This window comes from Vespa velutina, chromosome 23 (assembly GCF_912470025.1).
Source record: "Vespa velutina chromosome 23, iVesVel2.1, whole genome shotgun sequence".
In the NCBI taxonomy this organism is placed as follows: domain Eukaryota; kingdom Metazoa; phylum Arthropoda; class Insecta; order Hymenoptera; family Vespidae; genus Vespa; species Vespa velutina.
In genome coordinates this window covers 3,056,312-3,073,520 of record NC_062210.1, presented here as the reverse complement: position 1 = coordinate 3,073,520, position 17,209 = coordinate 3,056,312, and the positions used below count along the sequence as shown (strand labels likewise).

General features: G+C 28.9%; 2 protein-coding genes across 3 annotated transcripts; one reads left to right on the top strand and one right to left on the bottom strand.

Moving 5' to 3' along the window:
* The first annotated feature begins 787 nt into the window (after nt 1-787).
* On the top strand, nt 788-16,071 carry LOC124956815 (polypeptide N-acetylgalactosaminyltransferase 5). Of its 2 annotated transcripts, none has more exons than XM_047513106.1 (8): nt 788-1,606; nt 8,196-9,013; nt 9,168-9,486; nt 9,594-9,771; nt 11,239-11,419; nt 12,119-12,357; nt 12,440-12,574; nt 12,658-16,071. In XM_047513106.1, the coding sequence occupies exons 2-8, from the start codon at nt 8,413-8,415 to the stop codon at nt 12,805-12,807; spliced, it is 1,803 nt and encodes a 600-aa protein (XP_047369062.1). In that variant the 5' UTR covers nt 788-1,606; nt 8,196-8,412; the 3' UTR covers nt 12,808-16,071. The 2 variants fall into 2 exon arrangements, with proteins under 2 accessions (XP_047369062.1, XP_047369060.1); XM_047513104.1 differs by lacking the exon at nt 11,239-11,419 and adding an exon at nt 10,131-10,311 and having other exon boundaries at nt 790-1,606.
* Nucleotides 16,061-17,046, bottom strand: LOC124956818 (60S ribosomal protein L37a). The gene is made up of 3 exons (XM_047513114.1): nt 16,893-17,046; nt 16,327-16,455; nt 16,061-16,242 (listed from the first exon to the last, which is right to left on the bottom strand). The coding sequence occupies exons 1-3, from the start codon at nt 16,893-16,895 to the stop codon at nt 16,096-16,098; spliced, it is 279 nt and encodes a 92-aa protein (XP_047369070.1). The 5' UTR covers nt 16,896-17,046; the 3' UTR covers nt 16,061-16,095.
* Between the last annotated feature and the right edge of the window lie 163 nt (nt 17,047-17,209).

The following is a 17,209-nucleotide window of genomic DNA, read 5'->3' as shown; positions in this document are numbered from 1 at the left end:
TCTTTCGACTTTGCCGCTCGTACCACTTCCAACTAATCGTAGTTTCTATTGGAGAACAGATGTCGCCACCTATATATTACCGTTGTTGATACTTTTCAATATTTGCCTTAGGAACAGATGAAGACGGAAGATAATTGGTCTACGACGGTGTGATTCGCGAATCACGACTTCACCGACGTCTGTGATTGGACGTTAAAAGTGACGTAATAAACACCGCGTTAAATCATTGGAAGAAATCGGATTATTACATTGTTCTAAATGATTTAATTGAACATAATAATTAAACGTGATCTATTCTAAAAAAACATTTGCCTCAGGATCATAAACGAATGATTAAACATTTTTGACTTTTGACATTTTGTTTCGCTCTACGAAATCATAGAGGAATATTGAATTATATAATTATTTAATGCCAAACAACAGTCAAAGATACTTTTATATAATTTAAGAAAAAATTAAATCGTAAAATAATAAACGAATAATTATCAATCATTCTTGGATTTTCAATGTATATTCGTTAATGAACGTTTCAATTCGTTGCATCGTATCTCATTGATATTAATTAAATAATACAATTGTTTCACAACTGCAGCAATCAAAGATACTTTTATTTGATCTAAGAAAATAAAATTAAATCGTGAAATAATAATGTATGAAAATATAAGAAAATAATGTTGGATAAGGAATGTTATAATTGGTCGTCGCGTTATCCTCAAGCGCGACCGTCTACGATTCGTTAAGATCGCGACCAATCAGAGGGTAGTATACGAGTAGTCGTCGCAACGCAGTGTGAAGTTCGCCGGTGATGGACAATGGGGGTGAGATGGTTGTGACGATCGAATTCTCACGTTTCTCGGTAGAAGTGAGATAGATAGGAATAGAAAGAGAGAGAGAGAGAGAGAGAGAAAGAGAGAGAGAAAAGAGAGAGAGACTGTACAAGAGAAGTAGACTGTACGCCGGCGGTCTTCTGTAATCGGCGTGACGTTAATTTTGACGTGCGCGAGTGAGTGCGTGAATTCTTAGATTTTGTCGCGTCGTCGTCATTGTTGTGATCGTGATCGTCGTGATCGTGATTATCGTCATTGTCGTTATCGAATCGTGCGTCTTCCGTAAGTCGCCGTTCCGTTTGATTCGAGCACCGCCACCTTCTTCAACCACCTCCAATCTGAATCAATCAGAACGTTCTTTCGATCCGAAACAGGCGGCGGCTCATTCGCGATTATCTTTCTTTCTTTCGTTCATTCGTACGTACGTACGTACGTACGTACATAGATTCATTCGTTCGTGATTTCATCCGATCTTCAATCTGTCTTTTCATGTTCCTTGTTTCTTCGAAATCATCAAGGAGGAACAATCACGTACACGCGTACGTAAGTAAGTGTCGTCAACGCAACGGAACGACGCTCTCGCGTGCCTTCAAGAAATAAATACCAACATAGATGTATCCTAACGTGTATATGTACATCTTCTTCGTATTCCTCGATTTTTCTTCTCCTGTTCAACGTTGATCCTGTAAAGAAAAAAGAAAAAGAAAAAGAAAAAAAAGAAACAAAAAAAAAAAAAGAACGTGGGTGCCAAGGACATTCGTCTCTTTCGGAAAATAAAGGTACATATATTATATACGCATATATACAATTTAATTTCTTTTATTAAACATTTGTTCTTAGAAAATTCAAACCATGTGATTTATGTATAGACTGTCCTGTATTTACACGTATGCATACTCTCTCTCTCTCTCTCTCTCTCTCTCTCTCTCTTTCTCTCTCTCTCTTTCTCTCTCTCTCTCTCTTTCTTTCTGTCTCTCTCTCTCCGCCTCGTGTACTTATGTTAGTTCTTTTTAGCACGTTACGTGTGTTAGTTTTAACGGTGACGCGGCGTAAAGAGATTTCAGGTACACACATACGATCATCGTCTTCTCAGAGGGAAGGTTACGAAAGCATCTCCTCGAACGCAACCTTGATTTCAATTCTATACGCGTATAGTTAGAAGAGTAGTTATATATATATATATATATATATATATTTTTTTTTTTTTTTTTTTTTTAGAATAATGAAAGGAATTATTATCAAGTGAAAATAAAGAAGATTAATGAACGTTCACCTGACGGTAGTTCTTCGTATGGAGAGAAAGAAAGAAGGGAAAAAGTTTCTTTTAGCGGTCGATGCGCTCGAATTATTCACAGGTTCGGTTTGATCCACTTAGAATTTATTTTATTCTAACTTTCTTAATGAATGAATCTCATATCATTCATCATCTCCCGCGTAAAAAGGAATAGTTAATTTTTAATCATCGTTATCGTATCATTATTATTATTCTTTATTATTATATTATTATTATTAATAATTATATAGTTCTTTTTTTTGTTTTTATCAATTGCGGTTGTCAATTGGTATGTCGCGTATGGTGTTATCGAGATACCGTTCGATACAGTGATTCGTTATTCGTGACACGTCCCAAGTGTCGATCGTCGGATTCCAATCCGATTAGTATCATGTAAACGCGTCGAAAATTATCAATTCGTGTGATAAACCATACAATCTCAACGAGAATGGCATATAAATCATATTGATATGACTTCTTTTTTGGCAATAACTTAAAATGAATCATTTAAGTAAAAATAATAGTTTTATAGAGAACACGTATAATTTATTTTCATCTTTAGACTTTTCATTGTTCATTTTATTGTTTTAAGAAAATATATATATGTATATTGTTCATAGCATTTAATTTTTTATAAATCAATTTTATTTGACACATAGACAAAAATGATATAACGTTAAATTTATATATTATTTATATTATCCTATAATATATATATATTATAATGATGAATATATATTGTATAATATAAGTATATTATATATATATATAATTGAACCCATTAATCCTCTGTAATCTAATTTTGTATTGTCTATGCTAAGACAATATAATATCAAAGTTATAATATTATATTAATATTAGTATACTAAGTATAATCATAAAGTATAACTTATACTTGGGAACTATGAGAAATAATTTGAAATATAAAATGATAATTAATTTTTTAGGGGAGAATATAAAATGAAACTTTACAAATCTTTATATATATATATATATTAATATTTGTTGATATATATATTGATATAAATTTATATTTGAAGTATGTGATTTCAAAGTTATATTGCATTATAGAGTATCAAACATTATTAATCTCTTTGAAATACCTTTATTACGTAATTAAAATTATGGTCAGAAATAACAAATGTTTATAAATTTACAGAGCAAACAAAAGGACATAAAATTATCGAGATAATCCAGAATAATAAACGAAACGTGCGAAGTCTCGATGCTCTCATTAAACAGAGTCATTAATGTTTCTTTTATATACAATACAGTAGTGTAGTTTGACGTATGCATATCGGACGATTATGAGGCTTTTATCTTTTTCGAGTAATAATTTCTTTCTACTTATGGGAGATGGACATAAAGAAAAGAAATACGTAGGGACTCTATCGTTACGTTTTACATTTTCACGAAACAAAAGCAATTCTTATTTTCTTAAAGATAATCATTTCCTGGCGTTAAAATTATCATTATATTGTTTTTCAAATTTCATCGTGCGAATGTAATAGATAAAGCTAACGTTGTATGACCGACTTTAAGTGCATCCACTTTTTATTTTCTTTCTTATATTTCATTTAATTTGTCTCACAATTTTTAGAGTTAATATTTTTAGTTGTTAATATAGGATTAACGAAAAGTTTCTGGCCGATCTTTAAATTCAATTACTCTTTCTCTAAACTTTTTTTCAGGCTTAGTTTAGTAAATTAAACTCTTAGTTTTACAATTCGTAAATAAAATTACCAAAAATTGTCGTAAAAAGGGAATAATTGTTGTTTAAAATTACCAAAAAAATTCCACATAATCGATATAAAATATATAGAACTGATGTAATATAGGAGATTAAATTATCAAAGTAAAAGAATCGATCGATTTATATTAAATTTATATTCGAATTCTAACGCCAGATAATAGAATTAAAAAAACAAAGATAAGCAAATCTATTGTAAATATGTAATGAAGGTACTTAACAGATTGATAAGAATTAATACTACTTAATACCATATAACATTGAAATCATACATTTTATATATATATATATATATATATATATATATATTTATATATTTATTTATTTAAAATTAAATAATAATTTATAATGAAAGAGTGGGATTCAGAAAATAACGATTGCGCGACTTATTTGAATTCGATGCAATACAACGTTGATCCTTTTGAAATTCACTTGCATATTATAAAGCTGCATTCGGTTTGGATTGAATTGCATTTCGCTTGTTAATAATCGAGAAATCTTTTCGAAAAATAGTAATAAACTTTTTTATTCGTAGATATTTCGATACGGAAAGAGAGAGAGAGAGAAAGAGAGAGAGAGAGAGAGAATTTCTTCTTTTGTTATAACTGCAATATTTCGCTGAGCTGGTTAAATTCTGTTATACAATATAAAGAAATAAAATGAAAGAACTGAAAAAAAAAAAAAAGAAAGAAAGAAAGAAAGAAAAGATAAAAAGAAAAAGAAAAATGGCCAATAAGGAACTGAAAAAAGATAGGGAATGAAAGATAGTATTTCATCATCAGCGCTATAGCTCTGCTGATGGGAAGAAAAATTAGCCATGCATGACGTTTCGTTATGCTATTAAACTCCATACAGTCCATTCCATTTCTATATTATTCGTATTTTCATATATTTTTACTAACAATAAAACTCATCAATTTTTTTTTAATTTGTTTTCTTTGTTTCTTTTTTTACAGTAAAACCTATACGACCTATAACTTTTCTATTGTATTTTCATTCTTTTTTTTTTTTTTTTTTTTTTTTTTTTTTTTTTTTTTTTTTTTTTTTTTTTTTTTTTTATGGATTTTACATTATATTTGATTTATTAAACAATACTATTTTTAATATTCAGATAAGTTCAATGTAAAGTAAAAAAAAATAAAAAAAAAAAAAAAAAAAAAAAAAAAAAAAAAAAAAAAAAAAGTTAACCTCTCGATAACTCAATATATATCGTGCCATAAAATTAATATAAGTTTTTTTTTTCTTTTTTTCTTTTTTTTTTTTTTTTTTTTTTTTTTTTTTTTTTTTTTTTTTTTTTTTTTTTTTTTTTTTTTTTTTTTTTTAAAGCAAAATTTATACCTGCACTAGATATTTATAATTACACAAGTTAGCGCTAAAAGTTTCCGAGTGATAGTTAAAAGTCAATTACTCTTTTTCTTATTATTTATTTTTATTTTTTTTAGATTATGAAACTACAAGCCTAACAATTTTTTTTACATAATACAAAAAATACTGTAACTTTTACGTTATACGTGTAATTTTGTTGTGGAAAGAAAATAATTGGCTTATAGTGGGATCGACAATATTGGTCTTTTTTTTTTTTTTTTTTTTTTTTTTTTGGTCTCTTTTTTTTTCTTTTTTAACGAACTTCGATCGGGTAAACAGAAACGTGTGTCTCACGCTAAATTCATTCTCAACAATGTGGAAAAGTATGTGCCGGTTTGTGACCCGTATAAAACGGCGCGCGTAATAACGGTATCCGTATGATACTGCGATCTTTATTGTATCGCAGTATCGTCGAGAGAAGCACTATTCTGGAATAATTTTCCAGTACTAGTATAACAGTACCAGTCAAATGTCGAAAAGATAATACTACAAGAAGACTAACGAGAACAATGAGAAATGTGTCCGCATATACTTTGGCGAAAGTAGACCTAGTTTTAGCTCATTAGAACCAGACGCATACAAATTACACTCGAAAATATGTATCCTCTTCTTTCGCATTGAGAGAACACGCAACAAAAAAGAATAAAAAAAAAAAATGCCAAGAAAGTAGGTTCATAAATATATTTAATACCCAAGGGATTTTGAAAACCAATTACTCTTTTTTTCCTCGAGATTTCTTAGGCTTATAGTTTGACTTAATTTGAAGAAAAAAAAAAAAAGTTAATCAAAATTGTCTGGAAAAAGGAATAATTGATTTTTCAAAATATTTAGGTATCATTTATGTTCAGCCTACATTATTAGTTTGAAAAAAAATATATATTTGATCATTTCTTATTCATTAATTGTTCAACCCCGTTCCATTCCAATATGCGATTTTATCTCACTTAAGATAGAAAGAATTCAATAAAATCGAGCCACGGTCGAGCAATCGATGTGTCATAAATTATTACCTCTTTTATTGCATGAATAAATTTTATGACAGAAATGTCATCGTCAGGAATATTCTTGTGCACCTTAATTATTTATATATTTAAAAAAAGAAAAAAAAAGAAAAAGAAAGTTCTTTAATCCAACAACGAACCCATCTTAAAATTTAAAAGCATCAAGCAATTTTTGACACACCGATTAAAACATATTATATTTTCTTTCTTTCTCCATAATTTTGAAATGAAATTGATCTAAAAATATATATTTATATATTTATCTTTATTATAATTTATACATAATAATTAAAATATTTTAAAAGGAGAGTGTCTTTTAACTCTAAAATGATCCATCTTAAAATCTGAAAGCATTAGGCAATCTTTAAAATACTTTGAAACACTTTTTATTCTTTATACATAATTTACACAATATTGATCTAAAAAGATATGTATACACATTTATCTTTATAACTTTAGTAATGTAATTTATATGCGAACTCAATAATTTAACATATTTAGATAGAAAGAGTAAAGAACTTTCTTCTATTTTCTAATTCTAAAGAAAAATGATCTATTACAAAAACTTAAAATTATTATGCAACTTTTGAAATAGTTTTAAACGTTAATAAAAATATAAATTTATTATTATTCTTATTATTATTATTATTATTTCACAATAATTTACATTCATCATATTGTATTGATCTAAGAATGTATAAATATTTATATTCTTATTTTTTAATAATGTATATATTATATGTGAAAGGCTCTCTCATATACTTTCAGTTTCAATACAACTTTACGTATGTGGGACACAATAACCTTCGCCAATGAAGATCCTGTTTGACTTATATGATCTCCTACGTGTCCTCGTACATACTTTTTCTAGAGAAGATAACGAAAGGAAGAAAAAGAAAAGCAATTGTTTTGAATACATTTATTCAAAACAATTTATCTTGCGAACAGAATGAAAATGATCTGATGTTGATCTCAAGAACGAAAAATAGAGTGAATGATATGGCTTGTAAAGTAGATTTTATTTGAATCAAAAAATGAATAATGTTAAAATGAACAATGTCCTTTGAACTTTGTGAATATTCAATTAGAAATAATAAAAGAATAAATGTTGTCATATTATAGTCATGTCAACCAGAATGATAACGACAGAAAAATCAAATCTGCTGTCAAATCATGTTCTCTATTAATTCAGTATTAATTTGATAATCCATATGTACTATATAGCTTCAAATAGATTAATCCAAGACTTCATTAAAAATACCTATGAACTTAATTTTAAAAATAGAATAATATACACAGCTGTATATGTATATATTTACTACATTATACACTACACATATATATATATATATATACATACATACGATATTTAACAGCAGCTGTTCTGCGAATATCGTTATTGAATTCGCTGTTACCTAGAAAATACATTATTTAATGGTTCTCTAATTAATTAATATCATCGGTTGCTCGGCCGTTTCCTCACCACAATATAATTTCCCAGAGAGTGAACGGTCTCATTAGTTGAGCGAAAGACCGAGAGATTGAGAGAGAGGGAGACAGAGAGAGAAAGAGAGAGAGAGAGAGAGAGAGAGAGAGAGAGAGAGAGAGAGAGAGAGAGAGAGAGAGAGAGAGAGAGAGAGAGAGAGAGAGAGAGAGAGAGATTTGCCTTTGCACGGATCAATTTCCTGCGTACCTACGAAACGCATCCCGCACACAGTATTCCCTTTCGCTTTTTAACAATTACCAAAGAGAGAGAGAGAGAGAGAGAGAGAGAGAGAGAGAGAGAGAGAGAGAAAGAGGAAAGGAGAGATACGTTGTTGCTAACCAAAACGGAGGGAATATATTTTCTGGCATGTGAAAGCAACGTAGTTTAAATTTAATTCGTTTAAAATAAAGCTGTATTTCCTAAAAAAAAAAAAAAAGTAAGAAAAAAAAATGAAAAATTATAATAAATGAATGTGAATATCTCTTTGTTTCAGGAGAAGCGGAAGAAGACTGTAATAGAATCATGTAAAATTATTTGGAAATTTTATTTGGATTCTACCGACTGATTGATTGATTGGTTGATTGATTGGTAAATATAATAATCTTCGGATAAGAAAATAAGGTCGAAAGAACGTTCGTTTTTTCGAAAGCGAGAAATAAGGAAAATTAGGTGATGCACTCGGGATTAAGAGGGCCAGGATTTGAGGGAAAATGTTTCGCTCCAAGATTCGCATTCACACGTGTCAAGTGATTCTTCTAACGTCTTTGGTATGGTTTCTGGTAGACGTGATGGTACTTATGTTCTATTCGGATTGTATCGGAGGATCCGGATGGGGTTGTTCCGATACGAGCAAGCAAACACCAACGGAAGAAAATCAGCCACATCCTCAAGCAATGAAAAGAGAAATTGTCGATCTACAATTATATAATAAAAGAAAGTATAAGCAATCGGAATTACATTTATGGAGACCGTCGAAAGTCGTTAGAGAAAATAAGGGTAGTCCAGGTGAAATGGGAGCAGCTGTACATATCGCTCCTGAACTCGAAACTAAACAACAAGAGTTATTTAAATTGAATCAATTTAATCTAATGGCTAGTGACATGATTTCTTTACATCGTTCTTTAAAAGACATTAGACTCGACGGTTGTAAAACGAAAAAGTACAACAAGTATCTTCCGGACACTAGTATCGTTATCGTCTTTCATAACGAGGCTTGGAGCACTTTGTTACGTACCGTTTGGTCCGTTATCAATAGATCACCTAGATCGTTGTTAAAAGAGATTATTCTCGTTGATGACGCTAGTGAACGAGGTCTGTGTTACGTTCTTCTCTCTTCTTCATCTTCTTCTTCTTCTTTTTCTTCTATTTTTTTTCTTTTTTTTCTTTTTTTTTTTCTAAGCGCTTCCTATTCCAATAATTTACAAGATGATATAATAATTTTAACACATGACTCTTTCAATTGCAGATCATTTAAAAAAGGATTTAGAAGAATATGTTAAAACTTTACCCGTACCAACGTACGTCTATCGCACAGAGACAAGATCTGGTCTTATAAGAGCTAGACTATTAGGAGCGAAACACGTAAAAGGACAAGTTATAACATTTTTGGATGCACATTGTGAATGTACGGAAGGATGGTTGGAACCATTGCTTTCAAGGATAGCAGACGATAGGACAATCGTTGTATGTCCGATCATCGATGTAATTAGCGATGATACGTTTGAATATATACCTGCTAGTGATATGACTTGGGGTGGTTTCAATTGGAAATTAAACTTTCGATGGTATAGCATTATTGTTATTCTATTTTCTTATTGATTAAATTTCTCATTAAACGTAGAAACGATTTTATATATATAAATTTTCTAATGGAGAAACTCCAATTAATAAGGTACAGAGTCGCACAAAGAGAAATGGATAGAAGAAATGGGGATAGAACAGCTCCTCTACGTACGCCAACAATGGCAGGGGGTTTGTTTTCTATAGATAAAGACTATTTCTATGAACTTGGTGCGTATGACGAAGGAATGGACATATGGGGTGGTGAAAATCTTGAAATGAGTTTCCGAGTGAGTTTTTACGCATTACGAGTTAAAGTAATCGATAATCCATATAAAACTTTGTTTTTAACACATTATACCTTGTGCATTATAATGTATTTTTTTAATTTGTGAATTTTTTTTACTAACACACTGGCTGTTTACAAGATAAGAAAATTCAACGTTTATCTTTCTGACTTAATAATTCCATAAATGATTTCATTCTATAGTTTCTTTTCTAACGCTTTCTTATTTATCTTGTTAGACACATTTGCTTATTATGATTAACAGTTTCATCCTCAGAAACAGAGAAATACCAATTGGTAATCATTATGGTCGTATGAAATTTTCACTTGTATTTCTATTTTTAAATCATAAGTACCTTATAGGTATGGCAATGTGGTGGAACATTAGAAATCAGTCCATGTTCACACGTGGGACATGTATTCCGCGACAAGAGCCCTTATACGTTTCCTGGTGGTGTCAGCAAGATAGTTCTACACAATGCGGCCAGGGTTGCCGAAGTCTGGATGGATGAGTGGAGAGATTTTTACTATGCCATGAACCCAGGTTAGATAAATAAATGCATAGTTATATCTATTCGCATTAATCAATATTCGATATGATTCGAATAATACAATTAAGTTTTACTAATGACAACTACTGCAAAATTTAATGCATGTATGCTGGAAATAATAAGCAGACAGTATGCTTCAAAGCGCAAATTGTTTTATAACTCACTTTGACAGAAAAACCATGTCATATATGTAAAGAAGATATTAAACAAAGTCATGTGAAAATAAGATAATAATATGTATAACGGGTATCTGATATAAATTATTGTTAGCTACATTATTTTGTTAGTGATTATTGTTTTTCTTTCTTTATTTTTTTGTTTTGTTTTTTGTTTTTTTTTTTGTTTTTTTTTTCTTTTTTTTTTTTTTGGATTTTTAGCGTTCTAAACTACTGTTGAAAAGAATATTTAAAGTATGATATTATTAAAACTTTGGAATGGTTTTTTACATCCTGCACATTTGTTGTGTGATATTTTTTCATCTATATCATACATTTAAATAGCTGCATTACAAAGGTGTAAGAATTTTAGTCTATTTATTGCTTATAAACTTAAACATAGAAAGTAGATGAAGTGATTTCATAATTACTTGGTATAATGTTAAAAATGTTTCTTGTTTGACATGTTATGTGAACATAGGGGAAACTACAATAGTTACAAATAATTATGCTTTACATTTTTGATAATGTATTGATTTATTTGATATTCTAATATGTGTGAAAAGTAGCCTTAACCACTCATCCATCCAGCCAACTAACATAAAATATTGCTTGCCTTTGATATTTGTTTAGCTATATTATAGGAATCCACGGGAGAGAACGAGGTCGAGAATTTGATAACATGCATAATGTATCTTCTGATTTTCTTTTTATTATGTAATTTTATTGTATTTGCTAACACACTAACACAACTGAGTTGGTTAGATATGGATGTGTGGTGGGACATTGGAAATTGCAACATGCTCACACGTTGGACATGTATTCCGTAAGTCAACTCCGTATACCTTCCCTGGTGGTACCAGCAAGATAGTGAACCACAACAATGCGCGCCTCGCAGAGGTCTGGTTGGACCAATGGAAGTACTTCTATTACAACATTAATCCAGGTAGCACTAACACCAATGTCTCAAAAAAAAAGAAAAAAAAAAAAAAAAAAAAAAAAAAAAAAAAAGAAAGAAAGAAAAAGAAAGACAATTCTTGTACCCTATATATCTATACTTTATATATACTTTTGATTTCTTTATTTTGCATGTATCTCTTCTTTTGGGTGATTAGCATGTTTTTGCAACTAACACAATTACTTTATGGTTTTGGAATATTGCTTATTTCTGTCAGATACCCGTTTATGTCCATCTTAGGGCTCTATTTAATTGTAGGATTTTTAATCAGTATTTCAATTTCAGCAGCGAGAGGGTATTGCTTAAACATAATTGATATAGTTCTCTAAAAAAAAAAAAAAAAAAAAAAAAGCTATAATAAAATTTTCTTTGTTACTAAAATCACGTTATCACTATCGCACATAATATTTTTACAGTGTACGAGTTTTCACACGAATAAATAAGAGCCATATCACGAAATTCTTTTCACTTTCAAATATCTAATTATTTGTTCGTGCCTTGATATGATGCTCATGGTATATACTATGGTCATTCTCATGGGCAAATATTAATATATCACACATTGCAATTTCTTTATTTAGCACATATCCTGAAATAATTTATTACCTTATTTTCTACTAATATATATTCACATTTTGATAGTAAAATATAATGCAGTTATCCTTTATCAAAAATAAAACTTTGCAGGTGCAAGAAATGTAGTCGTTGGAAATGTATCAGAACGAATAAAACTAAGAGAACGTCTTAAATGCAAGAGCTTCAGGTGGTATCTAGAAAATATTTATCCTGAATCACCAATGCCGCTAGATTATTATTATCTTGGTGATGTTAAAAATGTTGATACGCATACCTGTTTGGATACCATGGGTAGAAGAACAGGAGAAGTTGTTGGCATTAGCTATTGTCATGGACTAGGTGGTAATCAGGTATGTTTAGAATGTTTTAATTATGAAAATAATTTATTTGTTATAATTTGTACTTATATTGACAAAATATCATAAAATGTAGGTGTTTGCTTATACGAAACGACAACAGATAATGTCGGATGATATGTGCCTTGATGCAGCCAGCCCACAAGGTCCAGTTAAAATTGTTCGTTGCCATGGGATGGGTGGTAATCAAGCATGGGTCTACAATGAAGAGGTATAAAAGATAAAATTCTTTATAAAATATATTTTCTTTAATATTAATAATTTATTGCAATTGCTTAACTATGAACATTGTAGACAAAGATGATTAGGCACACAAATACAGGCCATTGTCTGTCAAAACCACGTTCAGGAGATGCCTCGCAGCCTGTTCTTGCACAATGCGATCCACATAATGCTGGACAAAAATGGATTATGCAAAGTAAATTCAAATGGCAAGCTAGCTAATATACATTGAGCTTAAGTGCAGACCTCTATACAATATTTGTTAATATATTTAATAGATTATAATCAAGGAACTGACCATAAGATAATATCGCGGCAGAATGATAAGTATTATGACTGATAGAAACATAATCGCTGTATTATGTTTTGTCGATTCATTGAATTAATATATCAATGAAATAGACATTGGGAAAGAAAGTAGCTTCATGTGAATTTCATAATAAGAACAAACGGCTCGCGAGTTGAATAATTCATTTATTTCTTAAGATAAATATTAATTAGACTTTACTAAGACCATGGTGTTTAGTTACTGCCATTTCTTATGGTATGCCTTGATTAATGTATGAGAATAAAAGAAGTAAATTTCTGACTGTGTGAGAACGTGCAAGAGTGATACTAAAAAAGGAAAAAGAAAAAAAAAAAAGAATAAGAGAATGAACTCTTTAGTAAGCAGTAACAGAGAAAGCATATCAGAGACCACTGTTATAAATAAATACTTGTTAACGTAAAAAGAAAGAGAGACGTATTTGATAATTTGGGGTGTGTGCAATGGCGGACGTTTGAAAGATATTAATCTATATGTGTGAAGAAAAAAAAAATATATAAGGATATGCTAAATTTGTAAGTGTCACAACTATGATTGTGTGAGTGTTGTTAGTATGAAAGTGAAATTCATGGTGACACTACTGGTTATACTAATTATAGAGAACTTGTATCGTACAATCCATTATTTGTTAGGGAAGAGCACTGAATCTTTTTATACCGATACTTCTGACAGTTCCTTGCATTTCATTCGTAATTAAGTTGTTATGCTTTTGTTTCAATAAAAGCAAAGATTTCTATTAATCTTATTCACTAAAGCATAATGAGATTACATTTACGAGATTTTAGTTAAATATGAAAGATTACCGGCTGTTGTTTGTTACAATCTTGTTATATATCTTACATATTCATTTAAATTTATGATATATGTCTTCCGCATTTTATTAATAAAGACTTCATATTTTTATTGTAATAGAATAAATAACTATTCTTCATAGATATTACATTTTGCTTAAGCATAGTTTATTATTGCTAATATCGCAGTTGAACAAAAAAATGTTACACCATTGGATAGGAGTAAATAGATGTCTTTCAGATTCTGGCGCCCTTCCCTTTGATATAAATTTTTCAAAAGAAATTGCAATATTCGTTATAGTTGAGACAATTACTTTTTTCGTGCCCATGTAAAATAATCTCTGTACTTCCTATATCTACAGTTAGTAACACGTGAGTAATACAATTTTTCTTACATTCTCAACACACCCATTTACGATATTTAGAACAAGTTGTGTACCATAGTAAAACTTTAATACATAATGCAACATTAGTATTAAAGAGTAATACATTATTAACATTTATATATTTAATCTGAAAAAAAAAATATTATGGTGATGGTACAACAATAATTTATCATTTATAGCCTATATATGTACATGTAATTAGACTTTTAAAACAGCAATGTTTATTTTTGTACAGGATTTAGATTGATTTTATATATTTGAAAGAGAGAGTCTAACTAAAATTTACAGTTAAACTATTCAGATTCAGTAAAATATGTTTATTGATGTAAAAAGAAAACAAAAAGAAACAAAAAAGAAAACGAAGTGATAGTATTTCCATGTCATGTCATTCCATATATTGCAATCCTAAGTTTATTTTCTCTAATACACTTCTTAATGTTTGCACAGAAAATGAAGTACAAATACCTTTGTCTTAAATAACATAATTGCTTCATTACGCATTCACCACTACATTGATCAAATAGAAATCTTTGATCGTCTTGTTTTCTGTATTTTTTAATGTTTTTGACATATATATAAACATATATATATGTATATATACATATATATAAAAAAAAAATATATATATATATATGTGTACATATATATATTTACAAATGTTAAGCTTAATTATAGTAATGTCCATTACATAGAAGAACCCAGTGAAACAAACTTCCAATGTTTTAATATCTTAAAGAGTGTTATTTATTTACTCTTATTCCATCTTGACGAATTTTTGTTTATAATATGCTGAAAGTCAGAAGATGCAAATTTAAAGACAATAAAGCAATCTACACATGTTCCATTAAGTTATATATAATACATATATATATATATATATATATATATATATATATATATATATATCGATATTATTCTATACTTGTGAACTGTAAATTATACTTAATTTACAACAAGCCATTTTGAAGTAATCTAGTGTACTTATATTGTATGTAACGAGTTGCATGAAAAAAAAAAAGCATTTACCGATGTTACATGGCCTCATATACTTTATAAAAGTATAAATCATTGGGCAATAGTAAAAAAGATTCTTAATAAGTGGATCAATATTCATTTCTAGATGTTTAAAAGTTGCTAATTTTCTAATCAACATAAATCTATGAAATCTTTTCAAAATATATATATATATATATATACACATATATATATATATATATGTGTATATACATATATATATATACACACAATTAGTTACATTTGTAAGAAACATACACCTTCAATTTAATTTTGATAAAAATCACAAAATTATAAATAATTCTATATAATAATGCCTTAAAAAAAGGTATACGTATCCTCATGTGCTACTTACCTGTGAAATGAAACGTGTATAGAATATGACTAATTTGCCAGCTTTTAACAAATAAATTATTTGTTATATGCATCTGCACTGTACAGATTTTTTACATTCTAACTACAATGTATATTCTTTTATATAAATCAATTAATACTTATATTGTTAAAATATAGTTCATTGTATAATTTATACTCTGAATGTACATACATAAAAATTATTAGGTGTGTCGATACCCTGAATTTTTGAGTCCAATGTGCCTCAAAGATAGAATATTACGAGTATTTAGTGGTGTATACATAGAGTCGTACTTCTTCAGAACTATTTATCTCAAATTTGAAGTAAAGTCACATTTACTGAGGGCAATGAAATATAACTGGATTATAATGATGCTTTGAATAAACTAGACTTTACTTTTATTATCGAATGGCTCTGGACATTTTGTAACTTATTGTATACTTTGAACAGTTACTGTTATTTGTTATCTTTTTTAATGTTAAGACAAAGATACAACCTGTAACTTCAATGTATAGGGTGGTAATTCATAAGTCAATTATACTCGTAAAGTTAAATCTATGACAATATAAATTTATGAGTCAGGAGATGAAATAAAAAATAGATGTACAAAATGTACTTTAAAGTATTTATTATATACATTTACTGCTCTTTAACTTCCCTTAATCTTCGAACTGCCGATCTAGTCGATGCAGCAGCAGTTGTAGAATATACCCACGCACCACCTGCGACTGTTCTTTTGCATCGTTTGCATGACCAGATTCCAACAACACTGCGTTTCATAGCATCCTATAGAAATAGAATTTAAACAGAAGTTGATTAATATTATAATGAAGTACAAACAATATATATGTGGATAATATATGTACTAACCTTGCCACAGAAGGTACAAGTATATTTACTGTGCTGTGTTATTTCCATTTTTTTAACCATTTTCCTGAGAGAGGCTCCATATCGGGTACCATATTTCCCTGTGATTCCAACCTTCTTTGTACGTTTAGCCTAATAGCAGAAACCAAACCAATTTAATTAAACAATAATCAGTATATATATAAAAAAATTTCTTTTTGACATGAAAACTTTTTAAAAGCACTTATCACAATATAATTTGATACTGTTAATTATTATAACATTACACATTAATAATCATAAATTAATAAACTTTAATATAAATGGAAGTTACATTTCTTTTAAATAAAAAAAAAGAAAAAAAACAAATTTTGATTTTTGCACTATTTAGATAAAATATCACAACATTCAGAATAAAAAGGGAGCAATTTCACTATATAACCTCACATCACAATTTTACTGAAAAATATAAAATTCTAAGATAATACATGTACAAAAAATTGTAAAAACATTATAACATGATATACTTTTAATAATTTTTTAAATAGATTCAAACGATTTTATTAAAAATAATAGATTTGACATCTTACCATTTTGCACAATTATACGACACCTTCGTGAAAACCGGAAGAAGGAACGCGAGCGCCAAAAAATGATTTTAGTGAAATAGACCGCGCACCGGAAGTGCGGAGGAATTCAAAAAACAAAATTGTTGTTTGATTATTTAGTAACAATGATGTTTAACAAGTGTAATAATAGTGATTGAAATAAAAAATATTTTAATTAGCATTATATAATTAATTCTCATGTTGATATATATATATATATATATATATATACGAAATACATATAAATATATAAGATAAGATTTTATATATGAAGAGAAAATTATTTTTATAAAACAGAA

Excerpts from the sequence above, each read along its gene's own strand:
- LOC124956815 (XM_047513106.1), top strand. The coding sequence starts at position 8,413 with ATGTTTCGCTCCAAGATTCGCATTCACACGTGTCAAGTGATTCTTCTA. Across the intron at positions 9,014-9,167 it reads TGATGACGCTAGTGAACGAG|ATCATTTAAAAAAGGATTTA; the intron begins GTCTGTGTTACG and ends TTTCAATTGCAG. Across the intron at positions 12,575-12,657 it reads CATGGGTCTACAATGAAGAG|ACAAAGATGATTAGGCACAC; the intron begins GTATAAAAGATA and ends TGAACATTGTAG.
- LOC124956818 (XM_047513114.1), bottom strand. Across the intron at positions 16,243-16,326 it reads CTTGTACCTTCTGTGGCAAG|GATGCTATGAAACGCAGTGT; the intron begins GTTAGTACATAT and ends CTATTTCTATAG.